The sequence below is a fragment of the Balaenoptera acutorostrata genome, chromosome 4, assembly GCF_949987535.1.
Source record: "Balaenoptera acutorostrata chromosome 4, mBalAcu1.1, whole genome shotgun sequence".
In the NCBI taxonomy this organism is placed as follows: Eukaryota; Metazoa; Chordata; class Mammalia; order Artiodactyla; family Balaenopteridae; genus Balaenoptera; species Balaenoptera acutorostrata.
The window spans coordinates 28,407,613-28,431,048 of NC_080067.1; the positions used below are offsets into that span (position 1 = coordinate 28,407,613).

Consider the following 23,436-nt stretch of genomic DNA (forward strand, 5'->3'; position numbering starts at 1 on the left):
CAGGAGGAACAATGGAATGTAATGTCCTACTAGTTATGTATATCAAATTAAGAGAAGAGATGGTACAACTCACTAACTTGAAAATCAAGGGCTTCCCTGGGGGCTCGGTGGTTAAGAATCCGCCTGCCAATGCAGGAGACACAGGTTCGAGCCCTGGCCCAGGAAGATCCCACATGCAGTGGAGCAACTAAGCCCGTGCGCCACAACTACTGAGCCAGCGTGCCACAACTACTGAAACCTGTGTGCCTAGAGCCCATGCTTCGCAACAAGAGAAGCCACAGCAATAAGCCTGCGCACAACGAAGAGTAGCCCCTGCTCGCCGCAACTAGAGAAAAGCCCACGTGCATCAACGAAGACGCAGTGCAGCCAAAAATAAATAAAATAAATAAATAAATATATTTAAAAAAAAAAAGAAAATCAAGCCAAACTCTAGACTAGTTATCTTTAATATTCTAGAAATTCTTTTTGCTTAAGTAATTTCTATATGATTAACTTAAGGAAAGTGAAAGAAAAATTATGAAAATGTATTTATATACTAAACCAAGGGTTTTACAATAACCCCTGCCCTTTTTGCAGTAAAATGTCTTTCACTGATAATATGCAAATCAGGGGAGCTGGAAGATAGGCCTGTTTTTTTGGAAATAGGAAGATAAGGAATCCAATATCTTTAGAAACTTAAATTTTTCATTCAACTCAGTAAAAGTTTTTCTCAAGGTGAATCATAAGGAAATAGGTGGAAAAATCCTTGTTTCCTAAATCTAAGTTAAGAAATATTTAAAATACCACAAAAGGGTATAAACTTTCAGCTATAAGATGAATAAGGTCTGAGAATCTAATATATAACATGGTGGCTATAGTTAACACTCTTTTGTATAACTGAGATTTGCTAAGAGAGTAGAACTTAAATGTTTTCACACACACACACACCACACAAAATACATACATAAGTGAGGGTGATGGATGTATTAATTAATTAGATGGGAGGGATCTTATCAAATCATCAAGATGTACACGTTAAGTATCTTACAATTTTATTTGTCAATTTTAACTCAATAAAGCTGAATAAAAAACAAAACAATTTTCCCCAAACTTAATAACACCCTCATAAATATGTAAACAAGTAATCAAAATATAGCACAATTAAGCCACTTGTCTGATTGTGAATCATCATAGAAATATTATATGAAAAGCACATAGAAATTTTTAATTTATTATAGAATGACATGCATGTTAAGCTTTAATTTTAGAGAGTATAACAGTGTACATTAGAGTCTTCTAGAAAGCTTATTAAAAATGTAGATTCCTAGCCCCATCCACAAATAATCTGACATTACTTTGAGCGCAAGGATTAATTTGTGCTTTTACTAAGCACCTCAGGTGATTTTCATGTAGGCGGTCTGCAGGCTACACATTGAGAACGTATGTGTGAGAGTTTTTCAGAAATAGAAAAGATGCCCAAAAACCAGATCTGGATTACCAGCATCATATAGACTTAAGGACCCTTATTATTTTTATCCCTCTATTTCTACTTCACCCCCAAAAATCTGTTTCATAAAATGAACATTCCTGAAAATGAAGAATATAAATTTTTCTAAAATTAATAAATGTAGTAGATCATGGCCCCAAAAAGAACTTTGTACTCTTCACATGGCTTCAAATTGTTTTATCAAACATTTATTAAGAACCGCATTTGGGGGGCTTCCCTGGTGGCGCGGTGGTTAAGAATATGCCTGCCAATGCAGGGGACACGGGTTGGAGCCCTGGTCCGGGAAGATCCCACATGCCGCAGAGCAACTAAGCCCGTGCGCCACAACTACTGAGCCTGCATTCTAGAGCCCGTGAGCCACAACTACTGAAGCCTATGCGCCTAGAGCCCGTGCTCTGCAACAAGAGAAGCCACTACAATGAGAAGCCAGCGCACCACAACTAGAGAAAGCCCGCGTGCAGCGAAGACCCAATGCAGCCAAAAATAAGTAAATAAATTAAAAAAAAAAAAAAAAAGAACCACTTTTGGCCAGGAACTGTACTAGATGTCTTCACTTATCTTAATATTCCCAAGAATCCTGTGACAGTTCCATTGTAGTGATTAGGAATGGGTGCTTTTGGCTTCAAGTAACAGAAACTCAAAGTGATTTAACCCAAAAGTAAAGGCACACAACAATAGCAAAGATCCAGAGGCAGGGTAGACATTAGGATTGGTTGAGCCAGTAATTGAGGAATGTCAGTCAGCTTTTGTCCATCTCTGCTTTGCCGTCTAAAGTGGTTTCCTCTAAAGTTGGTTTTCCTCTTGCTCATTGGATAGCTGCTGGTTGTGCCAGAGGTTTCATCCTCTCATTCACATTCAGGAGGGGGTGTTGCTAGCTTTCCATAGCTCTTCCTGGATAGTAAGGGCCTCACATTAAATTAAATTAAATTAAGTTAAATTAAATTAGTGATTGCCAAATAAATCACTGTGGCAATCAGATGGGATTCCTCCCTTTGGCTTTTTTAGACTATTTTTTCCAACCTTTTTTCATTATTGTTTGCCTAATGAGTCTTTTAGACATTTTCTTCCTAAATTCCCCTCCCCCCATGACATTTTAATGCCATAGATATTAGTATATCTGTTATTCACTGTATTGCTCTATACATAAAAAGAATAAGTTTATCACCTTACCCACAGAATAAACGGTCTACACTAATTCAGGGTCGCTCTTGGAGCTGTGGATGGGGTTAATTTTCCTTGAAGCACACGTCCATATATGGATACAGAGCAAACATGTGGGTTCTGGTAGGATGGAGAAAGTAGTAAGGAGTGGATTCTGGGTAGGCAAGCGACAGTTGCTACTATTCATGCTGAGAGACAAAACAAATAATTTGTTCAAGTGCTGGTAAGTTGTACAATCAATTCAGACCAGGATTTCTGACTTCAGTAGCAGTGTTCTATCCACTAGAATTTCGTTGTCCATTTTTAGTTGCCTTGGAGGAAACTTCAAAAGTGGAGAGAATCTTGGGCATTAGAGTCAGACAGTCGTGGGTTCAAATACTCGTTCTGTACGTACTGGTTGTGTGAACAGGTCTTTTGAGCTTTCTGACCTTCATGTTCTTCATTTTAAAATGAGAGATTATAATTTCTTTATTACTAGGCTGTTAGGATTAAACAAACTGAACATGTAAAGCAACAAGAATAATGCCTTTATAAATATTAGTTCCTTTCCACTATTACTTTAATTTTTCTTTCTGAAAAATATTAAGTGAAGGCTTAGGAGTCCATGGTGTAAGAAGAAGAATGTTACTAGAATTTGCAAAACTATTCACTTAAAATTCATCTCCTATTCCCTTTCAAAAGTTGTTTATTTTTTCAGAATGGATACTGTAGTTAGCATACTTTAGGAATTGTCACATCCACAAACCTTATTCCAGGTATGATGACAATTCTCTATACTGTAAGCTCTGTAAGGATGAAAGGAAAAGCATATTTTAAATGATTTGTGATGTATGTTGTTTGCAGAATAGCTGAATGTTAAGTATAATGAAAATTTATAAATTGATTTTAGTTATATGGTTATGATCTTCTGGTCTGACATTTACAAAAGATGTTTATGAATGTTCATCTATTCTTTCTTTTCTAGGACAAATCTATTAGCACTAGTTTACCTGTCTTGGATTTAATAGATGCCATTGCACCAAATGCAGTTCGTCAAGAAATGATCAAGAGAGAAGACCTTTCTGATGAGGACAAGCTGAACAATGCTAAGTAAGCCTTTATGGTTTATATTAGAACATAGTGGCTCTTTTGTTCTTAATCCTTGCAGGTGAGGCTATTATGTCCTTAAAATTCACAGTTTTAAGTACAATTTATGTGAGGAATATGATTTAAAGACTCACAAACTTAACTTTCTTGTAAAGTTAACCTTGTCAAAATGTTTCATTCTTTTGTTAACATATATTAAGTGAAAACAAATAGCAAGATATTTTTCTTGTCTTTTCAAGATACGCCATTTCAGTTGCTCGAAAGATCGGTGCCCGGATATATGCCTTACCTGATGACCTCGTGGAAGTGAAACCCAAGATGGTTATGACAGTGTTTGCATGCTTAATGGGAAAAGGACTGAACAAAATAAAATAATGAAACATTTATTATGATTTTCTGCCACATTAAACACATTGAATGCCTCACAGTTTACAGAATTCTGAAATGTAGTGGGTATTAAAACCAGAGATTATTTGTATGCTCAACACAGTTGTATGAATCATTAATGAATTTAATATCCTGTTCATACTAGCTAGGATTTGTTGACAATTAATTTACCAGTCGATATTAATAAGAGTGTGTTCATTTTCAAGATGATATTTATGATTAAATTATTGTTTCCTGAAAGTCTCATTAAAACAAGACTAATTCATTCTTTTTCATGGTTCAAAAATGATCAATGCAAAACTTTTTCTGCAGGTCCTGCTGTGAAATGTGTTTTGATTTTGTGTGTGTGTTGATTTTGATCATAAATGTATTCAAAGTCATAATCCAGTTTAATCCTTTTATTTTTTTTCCTTCAACTATGTGAAGTGGTCCAAAACTTTAACTTTTCTGTAAATTTCTATACTGTCTAAAATTTTTAAGTGACAAGTATTGTTCATTAACATTAAACTTTTTTATATATAAGGACTAACTCATGAATAAACTTCAGAGTACATTCTCTTGTATAAGTAGCAGGAGCTTTTTACTTAAAACTTAATTTTAACTGCATCGATACTTTACATGTACTGGTTTGGTAATACAGCTTTAACTATGACATGCAGCATATATATGTTGGTAAGACGTTATTAGAGAAATATGTGTGTACATATACATATTTTGCACCTGAATTACCCAGGTTTTCTTAAATGGTATGTATACAGTCAACTCTCCATATCTGATGCATGCATATCCAATGGTTCCACATCCACAGATTCAACCAACCGGTGACCAAAGATATTTGAAAAAAAGAATTCCAGAAAGTTCCAAAATGCAAAACTTAAATTTGCCAAGTGCCAGCAACTATTTCCATAGCATTTACATTGTATTTACGACTATTTACATAGTATATTAGGTATAAGTTATCTAGAGATGATTTAAAGTACACGCAAGGATGTGTGTAGGTTATATGCAAATACTAAGCTGTTTTATATAAAGGATTTGAGCATCTGCGGATTTTGGTATCCTTGGGGGGGTCCTGGAACCAGTCCTCTGGATACTGAAGGATGACTGTATTGGTCAGTTAACCAACATTAAGTAATTATTGTGCTCCCACTAGGTGCATAACACTTTTCAGTTTGTAGCTATCTGGTACATGAAGATTTCTTTTAGAAATATTCATTTTGGATGTGCATATAGTTACTTTTCAACTGACTTCAAACACTGGCTACAGCTCTCAAAACATGTTGATACCATATTATTAGCTTCATATTACACGTGCTAATTTTTGATATTCTAGCCCTAAATAATTTAGAATATGCCCACTGAATATCTTTAGTAGAAAGTAACACAAAGCTAATATTCAACATATTTTCACATTTTTCCCAGTTTCCTTCAAATTGGCAATGTTTGGTTAATGCTTACGTTACTTGGCAGTAGCTATGCTTCAGACCTATTTTTGTCTGAATTTTTTAGCAGTAGACCGATTCTGCTAACAATTGAGTTCAGAAGTTTACTTCCTTCATCTTCCACTGTTAGTGCCAGTGACCAGTACTGCTGTGCAACAAAAAATGCTGTCACTTTATCTCACTGGGAATGAGTAGTCTAAACCCCCCTTCTACCATGGATTAAAACATACGTGATGGTAAGAGTACAACTACTCATGTGTTTAGAATAGAATTTTTTAAATGAAATCATCAACAGGTGGAACTTTGAAATATATTCTACAAAAGAGATTTCCTTTCCTTTTATCATTTGACGATTGTTTTCTTACATGAAGATTAAAATATGTTCTTGCTCTTTTGTGAGATTATTTAAATCGTTTCCTCTTGATTTTTTCACCATTATATTCACTAAGTTATCTGATTTACATGAACTTTGGCACTTTAGAGTGTTCTTTTTCTCACAAAATATATTTAATAAAAATTCTGTGTATGTACAAATGTGTCAGTATTTATTTCATTTAAAGAAAAATATATAACCTGGAAAATTAATATATCATAAACTTATTTTCCAGAAAAGAAAAGAGAACAATTCCTACACTAATGAGTAAAGCAACAACAAAAAATTTATTGTTTTGGGAGGAGTGAAGATGGTTCTATGATTCTTTAACAGGAAGAATTTTAGGAAAGACCAAGTACATGATTACTACAAATTTAGTTTGTGATGAAATAATTTGAGTTAATCAACATAAATTTGTCTATTATGATCCGGGTATGATACTAGACACTGCGGATTCAGCTGAGAAAAATACAAAGTTTTCTGGCCTCATGAATCTTATTTCCTAGTGGAGAAAGAGAGACAGTAAACAAATAGGATTTGTAGATGGTGATAAATGCACTAAGAGAAATAAAACAGGGAAATGTGATAGAGACTTAGGAACTGGGGTGAAGATGCTTTTAGTTTGGGTGGGTCAGGGAAGGTCTCTCTAAGATTGTGATAGTCAGGCTGAGGTATGCATGGTAGGAGGAGCAGCCAGATGAAAACTTCAGTAGAAGGAACAAGTGCAAAGGCTGTGAGGCAGGAAGAGTCTTGCAGGCATTTTAAGAAAAGAAATAGGCAAATGTGGCCTAAAAGTAGTGAGGGAGAGGTAGAGAGTTTGGAGATGAAGACAGGGTCTGTTACTTATAGGTCTAGATCTGAATCTGGATTTTCTGTTCTCCATCACAACTGGAGTTGTGATGGCTCTTCAGTATATGAGGTTCGGTGAGTTGCTTTAAGTAACGTGCTGCTTCTGAATCTTGCATGCTTCTGAATCTTGCATGTTCATCATAGCTCTATCATCGGTTTCCATATCACAGATGAAAAATAAATCATATAGAGGATCTTAAAATACCCCAATTTACACTGGATGAAAAAGGATCCAAGAAACAAGAGAGAATATTCTGCATCTGAGATGATTCAAAAAGACTTCTGAAGATATAGTTGCAACACTAGCTTACTTTGAATGAGGAAAAACCCTCTAATACTTTGGAATGCCTCCTAGGATTATCTCCTAAAGTAAACTTGGAATTCGCCTGAATCTAAGAAATCAGTCCAGCCCCGGTGGGAGCCTTATGGAAAAGTAATCACCTAAACACAGAAGCTTGAAAAAACTTCAGATTAAAATGGTTTCTATAGTTCTGAGCCATCTGAATTTTTACCCTTAAACACTCTGGAACTTTTGGATGGGTCCGGGTTAGTTGTTCTGCTACTGAGAAAAAAATTTTACTGGACTACAAAGAGTGTGTAAGCACACTCAGATAAACCCAAATATGTACCACTCCGTTCACTGGCCACAGATTTACAATGAGCAATTTTGACATTCCACTAAATACACAAACTTAGAACTATATTAAACATTAGAGAATGGGGCAGATTTATGATCTACTAGAGATAAGAAAGAAAAAGCTAAAATGATTTAATAGATAACTGTTTTGAAGTAAACACATAAAAATGTTTGGAAAGGTGGGCAATCTTGTCTACCTAAGGCCTCTTAGAGAAGATCGAAAGAGCACTGTGAATGATGAGAAAGATATATTTAGGAAATTTGGGAGTTAGAGTTGGCCGGGACAGTGATGGAACAAATCAACCTGAACAGAATAGGAAGTATTTCTCTCAAATACATGTACTCAAGTAAATTTATGTATTGCCTTAAAAACCTAAGCACTATGGGCGCAATTTAGATTTTTGCACAGTTGGCTGTGGAAAGCAATAATTATTCGAGATACAATTTCCAGTCCCCCTCCCTCAGCTTTTAAAGGTGCAAGAATCTGCTTTAAATACAAGCTTAATTTAAAAAAAAAATATTCAAGGAAGTAGCACTTACTGCACTTCGGTTAGCTTTTGCTTAAATAACACTCATCTTCTAAAATCCGAGTTATAAACGTGAAGATGAACAAGAAACCACGGTAAGGACTATGACGTAGAGTAGATCCTAAAGATGTGCTTATCCAATGGTTACATGCGAATAAATGTATGATACTAGAAATGTTATGCCAATTTTATATCACAAAGGAGTTTTTTTTTTTTTAATACGGTTTTAGAAACAAGGGTAGCTAGCCCAACATAATTACACACAGACGAACACAAGTCTGGTGGCGTGGCGAGGGCCCTGTCCTTTCTGCTTTAGGCAGAGGACAAAGGAATATGCAATAATTCAACAATTCCACGGGGGGGTTTCGACTAAACGTTAAGTCATCAGAGGCTCAGTGAACCACCCCGCTGCATGTTTAACTTGTGTGCAGCCCGAGACGGCGGGGAAATTACCTCAAACCTGCAACCTGGTTGTGCAGAGAGTACACCCGGCCATTCGCCTTTTCCTCCGAGGCTGGAAGCCGAGCAGGGGGCGGTGCGCTCGCGGACCCCGCCTCCGCCCCAGGTCCCGCCCACCACCGAGCCCGCCCCGTGGTCGTCGCTCTCACCGAGCGGAAGATGACGTGAGGAGAGCTGCGAACATCTCTGGGCGCAGCTCGGTCGGCGGTTTCCACAGCCCTGGAGCCCGGCTGGTGCAGAATCGCCTCTTGGAGCTCCTCTCCCACCGATTTTCGTCCTCCTCTCTGGCCGGGCCGCCCCCCGCGCGGCCCCTGCGGCTCCTGGCACGGCCCCGCGCTCGGCTGCCGCCCTGGCGCGGGCCACTCTGCCGTCCCCGGACGGGCGCGGACCTGCTCGGCCTGGGCGCCGGCGGCTGGGGAGGGGGCGCTGGCCCCGGGGCCGCGCATGCGCCGCCACCAATTTGGGGCTGTCGGTGGAGGGCGAGTGCTGGCTCCGTGGGGAGGCGACGCCCTTCGGGGCCAACGGGCCGCGCGCCGAGGCGGCCGTGGGAACGACTCATCCCTTTTCCAGCCGGGGGTCGGGGCTGGGGTCGGGGTCGGGGCTGGTGGGGGCCCCGCCCCCGTCTCCTGGCCTGCCCCCTTCATGGGCCGCGATGATGGCGGCCCTGTACCCGAGCACGGACCTTTCGGGCGCCTCCTCCTCCTCCCTGCCTTCCTCCCCATCCTCCTCTTCGTCGCCGAACGAGGTGATGGCGCTGAAGGATGTGCGGGAGGTGAAGGAGGAGAACACCCTGAATGAGAAGCTTTTCTTGCTGGCGTGCGACAAGGGTGAGAGCTAGGCCCCTTTCTCTGCTTCTGGATGCCCGTGTCCTTCACACCCCTCATCCTCCCCCCAGCCTCAACTCGGGGCACTCCCTCTTCCTCGTGCGCCGAGCGTCTGTTCGCGCCGCGCCCGCTGCACCTCCCGGGCTGCCCGGCACCGCCTCTGCCTTGTGAGTGCAGAGCTGTCGGGCGGGAGCAGCCGCGGGTGGCGCCCTCCGAGCGCCGCACCTGGGGAGGCGGCCCAGCCCGGTGGTCTCCTTTCGTGCGGTCAGGTGTTCAGGGAGCGTCGTGGGGGCCGGGACCGTAGGGTTTCAGCCTCACCTGCGCTACTGACCACTTGCATGACCTGGTCTCCCGCTTGGGGCTTTAGTTCTTTCTTTCTGGAAGCCCAGAGGTTTTGTCTAGTTTTGGATCTTTCAGTCCGAAAAAATCCCATGTCCTTGCTTAAGGTTTCTCCTGCTTATGGGCTCTCAGCTGGTTTTTTGTTTTCTTTTTTCTTTAAAACCTTACTTGTATTATTTAACTCCAGCCACCTGGTGCCTTGGTGTTCAGTGACTGTCGAATGGCATTAGGTATGTCAATATCCTAGGTGGACATAAAGACAGCACTTTATGGAGAAATTCTGCCTAAGTTCCAGAGTTTCTCCAAATTTATGGAACAACTTTGTTCATGCTTTTTATTAGAGAGGAAGGTTTATTGCTCCTCATCCTTCTTTGGGAAATAAAGGTAGTGCAAAATAATTACAGGGCAAAAATGTGGAATATATTTAATGCGTTTTCATTTTTTAAAAAAATCTGGAAATCGATCACTTTTATGGCCATAACGAAGTCTCCTCACTTAAGCATGCTTTCTATTGATGAATATAATAAAAAGAATGGGAAATTGATTGCCCTAAGACTGCTTTTATTTCCTACGTGTAAAAAAGTGCTGTAAATTTTCTCTTTCTAAATTTATTCAGCTTGCCTTCCAGTGGCCATGCTTGCTTAGGAAAAATGTTTAGGATCATGCAAACTTCCAAAACATAAACCCAAAGGGCAACTTACACTGTGAAAAGATTAACTACAGAGGATTTTTTTTGTTTGTATGTGTTTTTTTTAAAATAAATGACAGCCTCCTTAACCTCCTTTACTGCTTTGAGATAGGATTTTATTTATGCAACTTTTTGAAAACACATTGATGTATAAACAAAGTCCACCCCTGTCCATCATGAGTCTTTTTATGATCTTATGTAATAGTATTAAATTATATTATGAAAACATTTGTGAACGTCCACCATGGACAGGTTCATACAGTCTTGGAAATGTGAAGAAACATAGAATATATGTCTATAACCTCATAAATATCAGTCTGTGGATTATGTAAAATTATTTAGTATTTCTGGAGTGGATAGTCTGAGTTCTCTTCCTTCAAAAATTCTCTAGAGAGGGGAAGGGAACAGATTGTGTTGTACTAGAATTAGTAAGTGGGTGCTACATCTACCCCAGCTTACTGAGCTATGGTTATTTTAAAACAAACAGAAATTATGTCAAGAAAGGCAGTTTAATATTCCTGTCAAACTGAGGACAGAGGAATGTCATAATGGAACATAGCTCGAATAAGTACTTGTATGGTGTGTATATTTAGGATTATTGCATGACCTATCTCAAAAGACTTTGAATGTATGACAGTTCTGTAGCCTGTCCAGTAGTGCCAGTTGAAATAACCTTGATGTTCTTTCTTCGTCAGTTTCCCTTTTATAATATCATTAAGGTCCTTGGAGAGATTTGGCTTTTGGGGGTAGGGTGGAAAGTAAATATGCATGCTTTTTCTCCCCCATATAAATTAAAACTTTTTTTAACAAGTGAGATTAAATAGGTATTTTCTGTTTCAGGTATGTTGAAATGAATTCTTAGGTTAGATTTGGAAAAATGGCTTATTTCTTACATGTACTTATGGTATACATTTATGCTGAAAAAATATATTTGAGTTATAGCAGTTTTTTTTGTTTACTTGTTTATATTCACTAATATTGTTAAACTTTTTTTAGCGTTACCCAAACCAGATCTAAAAGTGAAAAGTTTCCTGAAGTAACTATAGTTTCCACTATTACTTTGGAGCTTTCATCAAGCCAAATGGCAAACATTGACTGAGACAGCTTTTGGGGTAGAGTGCATATGCTTTTCATAGATGATTTCATTTAATCCTCACAACCCCATGAGCCAGATGTTGTTATCCCCATTTTATGAATGAGGAAAATGAGGCTTAGCAAAATTTTAGAATTACTTTGCCCAAGGTTACATTAGTTAGTAGTAGAACTAGGATCTATTTTGAGCCTGTACTCTTAACCACTAAGTTTTGATCTAGTTGTAGTTGAATGAATGAAAATCACTTGTGTTAGAAAAGACACATCCATATTTGGATTTACTAATTGGAAGTTAAACTTGCTCTCTGTGAATGTTTTATTAACTGTGGTTTCCATGGATTATATTTATCCAGTAAAAGTAAAAAGCTTTAATAGCACAAGAGCAGATCCACTCTAGAACATCTATGTTTCTCATCCTTTTTTCATTTATCAAGTTTACACTACATGTGTAAAATGTCCGTAATGTATTCCACTTAAGGAGAATTCCTAAAGCAAAAATTGTGGAGATGGGGTTATGTGTTTGTTAGTGGATGGGTGACGCTTTGAAAGGTGTGTACAGATTAAGGAGTAAAGAAAAAAAGGTAGGAAAGAAAACGATTTTATAGTTTGATTTCTAGCTTTTATGTAAATTATTAATCCAATAGATCTAGGCAAGCGCAGATCCAGGTAGTGGCCACTTAATAGTGGCTATTGTTGATCTTGAAAGTGGGTGAGAATCATCTCAAAGGTAACATCGGTTCTTTTTCGTAAAATTTAGAAGAAAAAGTGAATTGAAGGCTCCTATGCCAGTTATATAAAGCTAAGTCTGGACCCCCACCCAACATAAAATTCTTAGAAAGTACACATATTCTTTTTAGACGTAGAATGGTGCAATTCAGAGGTAAAGGTTAATTGAAACAAGAGTGTTGTTTTATGGAATATTAAGCAGTGATTCTTACCACCCAAGTCTTTTTCCTTTCACACTGAGAATTAGTATGGTAATGAGCCACTTTTATTTGTGGGAGACAGGGGTCTAACTTCAGACCTGCTGGCTGGAGAAAGAATTAATACCTTTATTTAGGGAGCACCTAAGCTAAATATAGTTGTTAATTCACCTCTTTGAAAGTAACTGTTGAGTAGATGGTAGCTTTAGTACTAAACCCTTTAATTTGCTGATGATCAGTAATCAGTTCTTGTGTAGAAAAAGAAAATGATGAAAGGATTCAGTCTGGATTCAGTCCCTGCCAACTTTTCATGAAGAGCATTTTCAGGAAATTCGATTTGCAATAAATAAGTCAGGAGGCCCTTCTTGAAATTTCAGCATGGAGTCAGGGGAGGGATGGAGAGAGCTGAATTTCCCCTTTATTCTTGGGCTCAGTCTAATAATCTAGATCTTGTGTCACCTTTGTGGTATTGATTTGCTGCATTGTATGGAGGGTGCTTTGATGCCTGAATTCTGCTTAAACTTTGCATACCTTTGGCTTAGCATGCTTTTGAAATGGGTAACATTTCTGGGAGAAGTAATATTAAGCTGTTGTTTTAATAGCACTTAATATATTTAATGGGACTTTTAAAAAAAGCTATTTGAAAAGAGATTTTGAAGTGTTTGGGGTTGGAGAGGATGGCGGTGGGAAGAAAAAGTGCAGAGTACTGGGTACTGCCAAGAAGCTTTATGTCGACAAGGGACACCTAATGTTAAGAGGTATGTGCTGTGAGGGAAGAAAACTTTGCAGAAGGGAGAGGTAAAGAGGGTACTATATACAAAATTCTACAGGCACTTCACAAATTGTCATTAGTATTTAAGCATTTAAGTATTTTGTACAGGAGAGTTTTTCAAATCACCAGTGGTGCCATAGTGTATGGTTCATCTTTATTTTAACAAAAAAGACTCTTAAATCACCAGAATCTTGGTGGATAGTTTTATTATAAGAGGCTAATCATTGAGCAGCTAGCTGCTTCATAGTAGTATAATACTGGCATTTCTTTGTAGTGATTCCAGAAGTGTGCTTCTTTATTTCATTTTTAACTTGCTGTTCTTTTCTATAATTCATCATCTGACTATTTATCAGGTTAATTTTGTTAGGACACTGGAGAAAGGTGCTTTATCAAGAAATAACTGACTACATCCCTGTCCTGTAGTAGCTTCTTCTGTACTGGAGATGCTCTCTTGTGCTCATGTGAGGAGCAGTAAGGGAAATAAAGTGTGTTTGTGCCTAATAGATCTGTCTGAAGGGCAGAAACAAATGCTCAATTTAACTTAAATGGCCTATTTATGATTTGGAAGATGGGATATTCTTAGTATACAGTCAGTCTTTTATCTGGGCAGTTAAAAAAATGTAACCCAAGCCAAACCCCTTTACCTAGTATATTATAAACTTTGGGGAAGGGTGTTAAAAGATTAAATTTTATTGTATGGGTATTGTTGCAACCTAAGAATAATTCCTCTTCTTCCATGCTTCCAGTGTTAGAAATATCTTCCTTATAACTGACCACCAAATTTAATGATACTAAGAAGTTTAAGATCTAGGATTAGTAGTTTAATATGTAATGAGTTCAAAAGCTATCACTAAGAGGTAAGTAGTGACTTTTAAGAGCCTAAACAAATTATCAGGACTAAAAGAATTCCAATACCATATCAGTATAGTATGAGATTCAGTGGAATTTCTTTGGATGCCAAAACTTTGTGACCTATAGAGTGGTGATAGCACTGTTATTAATAGCTTCTGTTAATTAAAAAAAAACCCAAAAAACTCCTATGTTTATTTTCTGGTCATATTTGTTGCTCCATCACTAATCCTTTTATATTTTTTGTAGCTTAATTTATATTGATCCATAGTGTACTTTTTCAGTTCTATAAATATGTATAATTTAAGTGTATGTGAGATTAAATTTAAGCAACACAATAAATCCTTTATGAAACTGTATTACTGCATACCTGATATTAACTAAAGTTTTATACAACTTGTAACATCACTGTTAATTAGATCTCAAGTCATATACCAGACTCTAATTACAAAGTAAACATTGCTTCTAATAGATTCAAGAATATGTTAATAGTTTTTAATTTATAAACTGATTTACTCTAAAAAAATCAGCATTACCTTCTATAAGTATAATTTTTTCCTGCAGCAGTCTGCTCTTTTGCCAGGTGATATTCATTATCACTAATAGTCTTAAGTAACAGACATAAATGGCTAAGAAATTATAGTAATAATTGTCTTTTTCCAAAAATATTCAGAGTACTACGGGCAGTTCAGCATACCATGTTTCTGAGTATCTAATTTTGAAGGTTTCATCCACAACAATGTGATTACAAACATGTTGGGGTCTATGATAAATATTGGGTTTTGCACATTTGGTAAAACTACATTTTAAATTGTCTTCACTCTAAAAGTCTTGCATGTGTGTTTTTTTTTTTTCTTTTTAGTATTTGGTTCAAACTAATTTGAAGTTTGCTGTAGAGTTAACATTTTAATCAGTATTGTCACTATTTATATTTCCAGATCCAACAATTGAATTTGATCATGGCTTTGTATTTTTTTACTTCATCATTCTTTTTCCTCTTAATAATAAAATTTTCTGTTTTAAGTGTCTTTAGTAATAGTTCAATAAGAATGTTGCAGTTGCCATAGTCAAAAAGTTTGTTAGAAAAACTTGGTTTGAAAAACTTTACAGATTTTTTGACAGATAAATTCTCCCATACTTCACAACTAACTGAAAATTTGGTTACTATAAAATTAAACTGACCGACATTAATACTCCCATTTCAGTGATGTTGAAATTTACCATCATATGTCAGAAAATAAAATGAGATGCCAATGAAGAAAAGATGATTACCAGTTCTTCACTGATACTATAACATATCTCCACTGTCTTTCTCAAGTTGGCCAGGGTGAATATATCACAGTTGGCCAGGGTGAATTTGTTGCTAAGGATCCATGGGATTGCAACAGTATTTTTTTATACTATTTCATTTTTTTAAATTGTTGGTTAGGACTCACTACATTGATTTCATGACTGCTAATGGGTTTCAACCTGCAGTTTGGGAAACATTGGTGTAGAAAAATCATAGTGGGTAAGTGAGAGAGTGGCAACAAGGTAAACGCAGAATGATAGCAAGGCCCAGGTCCCATAAGGCTTAGTAAGCCACGAAAAGATTGTGGCATTTAAAGTGTGATTAAAAATCTTGAGGATTGAAAACCTGATATGATTTGAATTTTAAAATGATCACTGTGAATGCTGGGTGGAGAGTGGACTAAAGAGGTGGTGCTAGCGTAGAGGTGGGCAAACTACAGCCCACAGGCCAGATCCACCCACCACCTGTTTTTGGAAGGCCTGTGAGCTAAGAATGACTTTTATATTTTATATTTCAAATGGTTGGGAATAAATCAAAAGAAGAATAATATTTCATAACGTGAAAATTATATGAAATTGAAACTTGAGTGTCCATAAATATTTATTGGAACATATTGGAGCTCATCGTGTACATTTGGTCTGTGGCCACTTTGGTGCTGCAAGAGCAGAGTTGAGTGTTTGCAACTGGGATGATATGGCCCCAAAAACCTAAATATTTACTATATGGCCCTTTATAGAAAAAGTTTGTTGACCCCTGTACTGGAGTGTAGGCAGCTGTATCAGTAAAGACGTTAATGCAGAGTCCAGGAGAGAGATGATGGTGTCTTGAACTGGGGGTTACAGTGTACATGGGTACAAGTGGATAAGTATGGGAGATACTCTGGAGAGGGGACTGAGAAGTTTTGCTGTTGAATTTGGATACTGGTGGAACTGATCGAAAAGGTTTCTTTTTCCTTCACTGAAAAAAAGACAACCATCTAGCCAAAAAAGTAAATGGATCATGTTGTGTTTCCTTCTATATGTTATATTCTAAAAGATGAAAGATGTATGTAACTATTAAAAGCAACTTCAGTGTAAAATGAAAAACATTTCTAAATTTGCCTGACCCAAGAAGGCATTTTTACTTGTAATCCTTGCTCTATAACTAGCTTCTTGCTATATATTTTAAATTTACTCACCTCTTCTTACATATACACTCATCCTAAATATTAAGACTGTTCTGGGCTTTCTGAATACAGTACATTGTTTTAAATGGCTTGCAAATATAAACTTTGGTAGAATGCTTAGAAACCAGTCTAGGTTTCCTATAGGTTCTGTGACTATAGTTTATAATTGTTCATCTGCGTGAGTGTGTCAGCCATGACAGGGTGGAAATTTTTATTATTTTTAGGGATGAAAATTACTTATTTGGTTTTGATTTCTAAGGTTTTTTTTCCTTGTATAGCCCCCTAACTATAATGGGAATAGTGTATGAAACCTTAAAGCTGTAGAATCTGACATTTGCAATACAATTACTTTTTAAACAGCAATCTAAACTTTAAAAATGTGTAGCCGTTGTTTTTGACCATTAGCTGTATGTGAAATTGATAAAATTTTATAAGAATTGTATTTATACAGCTCTCTATACTTTTCTGTCTCTAGCAACATGGCTGACTAAATAATCTGAAAACCCTTCTGTTTTAAATCACCTAGAAATGCTAGATAAAATATAATAAACATACATTTAAGTGAACAGCTGAGCTTTCAGGAAAGTAAGGAAAACAGATTCAAACATAAAGAAAAGACTGAAAAACAGAGGAGTGTGTGAGCTGACATTTGACTGCTCCGTGGATGGGAGCAAGAGTTATTGGTCTGGGCATTGTTGGGATTTGAATTTTAATGCCCTTGTGGAAACAGGTTACAAAGCCTTGAGTTTGTACAAAGTGGGGGAATTGGAACAACATCCAAACATGAAACCAGGATCCTTAAAGGGCTACACTTTTAGCAAAGGGGTAGATGAGGAAAAGAACCGGTCCATCAGCACAGGGAGACTACAAAGAACCTTTTAAATAAGACTTCCCTAAGAACTCGTAACTATGCTCCTGCCTCTTGTTGGCTTGGGGTTTAAATTAATATTACCTACTTGATCTGGGAAAACCTAAACTGAGAAATTAGTATAAAAAGGATTCATAGGGTAGCAAAACCTCTGAGTTATCTGGAAGAAGCAAACACAAAACATCCTTGGTGGGACAAGCTTCCAAACTAGGCTGCCTAGTTTCCCACAGTTAACCTGCATGAAGTTGAGTTTGCAATACCCAATTAAAAAATTCAGAAGACAGTCAGCTGTTATCACAATAGACACACGAATAGGGTTAAATCCCTAAGACCTCCAGATAATTATCATATAGAGACCATAAAATAAGTATGTTTAAAATGACAAAAAGCTTAAAATAAGGAAATTAAAACATAAGAAAGTAAATCAAAGATGTGGAAAGGAATCCAATAAAACTTAGAGAAATAAAAAATGTAGTCATTAAAAATAAAATTAATGAATAATCAGCAGAAATAGTTGAAGGAGGAATAAGTGGAAGAGAAACCTGAAGAAGTTATCCAGAATGCAGGAAAAAGAGAGAGAAGAAGAAAAATAAATCTTTAGAGACACAGAAGTTAGAATGGGACAATCTAACATAATGTCTAAAGAAGTTCCAATAGGAGAAAAAATAATAAGGGGATGAAGCAATATTTGAAGAGAGAATGGCCGAAAATATTGCATATGAATGAAGGGCATAGTCCTTAGCTTCAGAAAGCCTAATGAGTCTCAAGAAGGATAAATAAAATCTAATCCTCACCCAGACACATCATGAAATCAAAGAAAATAGAGCAAGGGTTTTTATGGGTAGCATTCTCCTACAACTAAGATATTGAAATCAATTCACCTGAAGTAAGATTTTAAAGTTATTTTCCGGTATTAGTGATAAGTTTTCACTGATCTATCTGCATGTTCATATTGGTTCAACTTGTGACTAAGACTTCACTTTGTGAAGTGTTTGATAAGTTTTTTGCCATGGAGCATTAGTGTCTAAATATTAATTAGTAGTTCTATGAGGAAATAATTTCTTTTTGTGACTAGTTTTCTTGAGGGAACTAAGGAGATACACCATCAAGAAAACTACCATTCAACATCTTCCAAAATGTGTGGGGACTTTAAAGTCACTGGTTAAAAATAATAGCATAATTTATTTGAAATTTTAACCAAAAAAATCTGTTACCTTTCTTTGTTATTCACTCATTTAGTCCAGTTTTAGACTTTTCTCTTTCTGTATCATGAAATCATTTTTTTTTCCTTCTGATTTCCACTCTGATTGTTCTTTTCCTGTTTCTTATTCATAGACTTCGAAGGAACAGCTATATTTGCAAGTCACTTAAAATCATTTATTCATCGTATGTTTAAAAAGTAAGATGAAATAAAACAAAACCCACTTTGCTTTCTTTCTCCATTTAATTAGCATTTCTCTTTTGATTTATTCCCCTTTTACCTGCTACACCAGCTGGTTAGCAGACAAGTATAGTGGGCCCTCTGTGAAAATGATTACCTCCATAATTATTCTCATTTCCCCCTATGAGTTAGCTGTTTTGTTGTGGGGTAGAGTGAGGCAGAAGCTAATCTGCATAATGCTGACAGGTCAAATTTCGCTTTGAAACATTCTGACATTGACCTCTACCAGCATTAGTCATAGTCTTGCTTTAGAGTTTTGTGAGCTGAATATTCTGTCATTATTTAAACAGCTTCATTAATGAGATGTGTGTGTGTGTGTGTGTGTGTGTGTGTGTGTGTGTGTGTTGGAGAGTGGGGAGGGTACTAGGAATTTTGGACATCTTTCCCTTTTACTATACATACCCGCAAGCATATACACGTTCACACTGCTTTTCCAAAGTATTTTCCCTTGTAAAACCTCTTTATAACATCTCCACTTATTACTAGATCTCGTTTTTAACCGTTTAACAGTTAAATGTGTGTATGTATTTGAGATATAAAACTTAAATCCTTGAAGCTTATATCTTATTTTGCTAGCACCCAGTCTATGTTTTTAGACATTCTTTATTACTTTAAATATCTTCTGAAAGTTCTTCTCCTTATAATCAGTTATGAATTTTAAACAACTTTTATTTTAAACTGTACATTTAAATTTTTTCTACTTTTTATGTTTGCAACTGATGTACATATTCTTTTATCAGGGTATAAGTTTTCAGCAAGGAAATGGTCACATTTTCTTTGCACATTTCCATATACAAAAATGAGTTTACGTTTTTTAATCTTTTAAATCAACAGGCTAAGTTTTCTTTACAGTCATTCTTATTTAATATGTCATGGATATTAAATTATGTTTGTATATTGTTATTTAGGTGACTATTATATGGTTAAAAAGATTTTGGAGGAAAACAGTTCAGGTGACTTGAACATAAATTGCGTAGATGTGCTTGGGAGAAATGCTGTTACCATAACTATTGAAAACGAAAACTTGGATATACTGCAGCTTCTTTTGGACTACGGTTGTCAGGTACAAGGCTAGATAATTTTATCCAGTAGCTTCTAAGTACTGTTAGATATGCCATGTTTTCTCCTTTCTTTCTAGTTTCCTTCCTCCCTTCCTTCCTTCCTTTTTTCCTTCTTTCCTTCCTTTCTCTCTATATTTTTCTTCTCTCTTTCTTTCACCTTTTATTTTCTTTTGAGCTACTAAAAATTTAAAAACAAACCAAAAAAACCCTTTTTAAAAAAGTATAGTATTTTGACTTGATTTATCTTTTTCTTCCCAATTTTCACTCCTGCCCCTTATCTTATATGTTTTAAACCATCCGACAGAGGTAAATTATCATCACTTATTAAAGATGACTTTGTTTTTATTACTTACATTATTATATTACTATTTACCTTATATATCTAAAAATAGTACAGGTGTTCTGGAAGTATCAGGGGAACAGGTATTTCTGTGGCCCATATAATTTACAAGCATAAAAACAGAATACTCCTCACTTACAAAGCAATTTTCAATTTGATTTTCTCCAAAGTTTTATTAAATTGTCCTTTTTGTCTGAAATTTAGTGTTTGCTTATAGCTAAAGGTGAATGGATTTTTTAAACTGGAAAACATTGACCTTTCTGCTTGTCTTCATATCAGTTCGTGTAAAAAAGCAGGCATGTGTATGTCTTGAAAGAATTCAGTTAAGAGATCGGAAGGAAATTTAATAATATTATTTTCCTTCCTTTTTGGTTTGCTTATGATGGGACTTAGCATATGAATTCTGGCTCTTTTTTTTCTTTCAAACAGTATGATTGTTTGCTCTTTTGTAGCTTTAAACTAATGAGACTCTTTTGGGAGTGGTATCAGGAAGCGCTCATAGAAGATTTTTAAAAAATAAGTAGGTTAGTCCTATGTACGTTTCTATTATATATATAAATAATACATATATATATTAAAACATGTGGTACTGTCTCTATGTATACATATTTAGAGTAGAAATAAATTGCTTTCCCAGAAATTTCATTTATCCAGAACACCCCCGAGAACCAGGAAGTAAGTGAAAAATACCTCTGAGCAGCCAGGGTAGATGCGGTGAAGTTTCCCATTTATGAACTTTATCATAGGGGTAATTCTGGAGTCCTCCTTCAAAATCTGTTTTTTCTTACTTTAGATTCCGCTTTAACAAACTTACTTAGTTTTCTAATCCATAGAGAATTACAGGGGCAACAGAAAGGGCATGAGGCTGCAGTGGAAAAAAATTAGGCACAGTACCTCTGACTCTATTTAAAGAGGTCAATAGCATTAGATACCTGATAATCTCTAAGGGAACTGTATGTTAGAGTGGTAATTGATGTTTATAACAATGGCCCAGAGTCAGTAAGAGAAAGTTAAATTATATTCAGTACGTATTACTTTAGAAGAAAGAAGAATATATATAGTACTTCTGAAAGCAGAAAACTTCCATCAAATTTGTTTAAATTTCAGAGTTAAACACTTAAAGGCATAAGCTTCAGTTACCTATAAAATAATGTCGCAAAGAAAGTCTCTGATGATTCTATGTAAAAGAGGTATTAGGGTATTGATATAATAATCATTTTGTCTTTTTACATGTAAGATTCTATGTATATAAAATTTCTGCAATATACATGGTTCTTTCACATACCTGATCACATTTGAACATCATAGCCAGCCTGTCTAGATGTTATATTTTATAGATCAGAAAACTGAGGCTCATAGACTGTAATGAATTGCCCAAAGTTCTAAAATAAGTAAGGGCAAAGCTAAGATTTGAACCTAATCTTTTGACTGCAAATCCCATGCTCTTTCCAGTTCACTGTGTTCTGTCTTAAATTACCTATGTCTTATCTGTCAATCAACAGATGTCCAAGGCCTTTAGTTGGGTGTGATTGTGGAAATGAATATGTAAAACATGAGTTCTGTACTAGAGGATGTTAAAACTAATTGGACAATGAAAGTGCATATGAATTTTAAATCAATCAAATGATACAAAAGTGTATTTCGTAAATGCTGACCCTTGTATATCGTTTTGAGGTTACAAAGTGCTTTCATGTATTTTATCTTGTGTTATACTAGTGGCTCTCAACCGGCAGTTTTGTCCCTTAGGAGACATTTGGCAATGTCTGGGAACATTTTTGGTTTTGCAGCTTGGGGGTGGGTTAGTACTGGCGTCTGGCGGGTAGAAGGTAAGGGCGCTGCTAATCATCCTACAGTGCACAGGACAGCCCCCCATGATAACGAATTATCTGGCCTCAAATGTCCATAGTGCCACCATTGAGAAACCCTGTTTTATACTTAAACTTCTGTGGTTCACAGTAAATGTTTTGGAGACATAGGAAAGAGAAGATCTCTGTGGTTTAGAGCTAGCAAGAAAGGTTTCATGCAAGAATGGCAGTTGAGCTCAGCCTTGAAATATTAATAATTGCTAATATTTATATAGTTCTACTGTGTGACAGGAATCTTAAATATATTCACTTCCTTAATCCTTACAACAGTTCTATGAGATAGGTGCTATTATTATCCCCATTTTATAGAGGAGGAAACCGTGGTACAGAAGGTTTCAGTAACATGCCCAAAGTTACTCCATAAATGCCAGATCTGGAATCTGAACCCAGGTTCTGGCTCCAGAGTCCATGCTTTTACCTGCTACCTAAAACTACTGTAAAACAATGTGTAGATAGGTGGGAACAGGAGGTGGAGAAGGACGTAAACAAAGGCATGTAAATGTATATTCTTGAGACAGTGAACTGACTTAGCCTTTTTGAACAAAATATTTGGATTGGGTAGTAGTGGAAAATATCTGGAAAAATAACTAAGACAAAACTGATGAAAAGGGCTTGAATGCCAGTCTAAGGAATTTGCCTTTTATATGATAGTGAGATCATTAAATGATTTTTGAGGAAGGATGTGATGTGTCCAATGGTATTTTAGAAAAACTAATCTAGTGGCTGTGTTCAGTACAGATTAAAAAATGGGAAGTGAGGAAGGCTATAAATAGCTTGGGTGAGCAGTTTTTATAATAATCCAGATGTGAAGAGGTTAAAGCCTGAACTGGAATAGCGGCTATAAGAATAGGGGAAAAAATGGCAGATGTGAGAGATGTTATGAAGGAAGAATTGATAGAACTTAGTGAGTATTTAAATTTGGAGGGGGGGATTGAGAAAGAGTCCAAGATGATTTGAAAATCTTAAACATGGTTTACTGGGAGAATGATGAAAGAAAAACAGGAAGCTAAGAAGAGAAGTCAAACTTGGGGCAGAGAACTGAATTCTGGTTTTAGCCTTGTTTATTTTGGGGCTATCAGGCAGTTTCCAGTGGAAAGCTGACATCTCTAGGGAGAGGTTGGGCTGGAGAGATACAGCAGTCGTGGCCATGGGGATGACCCGACATCATGAGAGTGGATGAAATCATAGAGAAGAGCAAACAACTAGTGCTGATTCTTTCTCAGGGAGCATCTACATTAATAAAGGGCATTAGAAGGAAAGGGTTTCATTAAAGGAGTTAGGATACGCAACGTTGTGAAAACCAAAGAAACGGTTTTATTATGTTGCTGAGAAATCAAGGAAAATGGTAGGAAAGGCCATTGGATTTTGAAACTGGCATCAGTAGAATTAGAGAAAATGACACGCAGGAGTTTGAGAGTGAGAGTGAGAGAAAACTCTAGTGGTGAGAGAAAGAGAGGATCATGTCAAGTTAGCAAAGAGTAAGGAAGTATTTCATGTTTTGGGAGGTTTGG

The 23,436-nt window shown here is 36.6% G+C and overlaps 2 protein-coding genes across 6 annotated transcripts in view; both read left to right on the top strand.

Moving 5' to 3' along the window:
- The window catches only part of PLS1 (plastin 1), a 108,354-nt gene extending 102,284 nt beyond the window's left edge, over positions 1 to 6,070 (top strand). For both annotated transcript variants that reach the window (XM_007188081.3, XM_057545969.1), the window contains exons 15-16: positions 3,612 to 3,736; positions 3,973 to 6,070. In XM_007188081.3, coding sequence (XP_007188143.1) covers positions 3,612 to 3,736; positions 3,973 to 4,108 — 261 coding nt within the window. In that variant the 3' untranslated portion in view covers positions 4,109 to 6,070. The remainder of the gene's footprint in view (positions 1 to 3,611; positions 3,737 to 3,972) is intronic.
- A 2,506-nt stretch (positions 6,071 to 8,576) lies between these two features.
- TRPC1 (transient receptor potential cation channel subfamily C member 1) overlaps positions 8,577 to 23,436 on the top strand; it is a 64,468-nt gene continuing 49,608 nt past the window's right edge. For 2 of the 4 annotated variants that reach the window (XM_007188082.3, XM_007188083.3), the window contains exons 1-2: positions 8,577 to 9,234; positions 19,568 to 19,722. In XM_007188082.3, the coding sequence (XP_007188144.2) occupies positions 9,060 to 9,234; positions 19,568 to 19,722 (330 nt within the window). In that variant the 5' untranslated portion in view covers positions 8,577 to 9,059. The other 2 variants (XM_007188084.2, XM_057545191.1) reach the window with 2 other exon arrangements.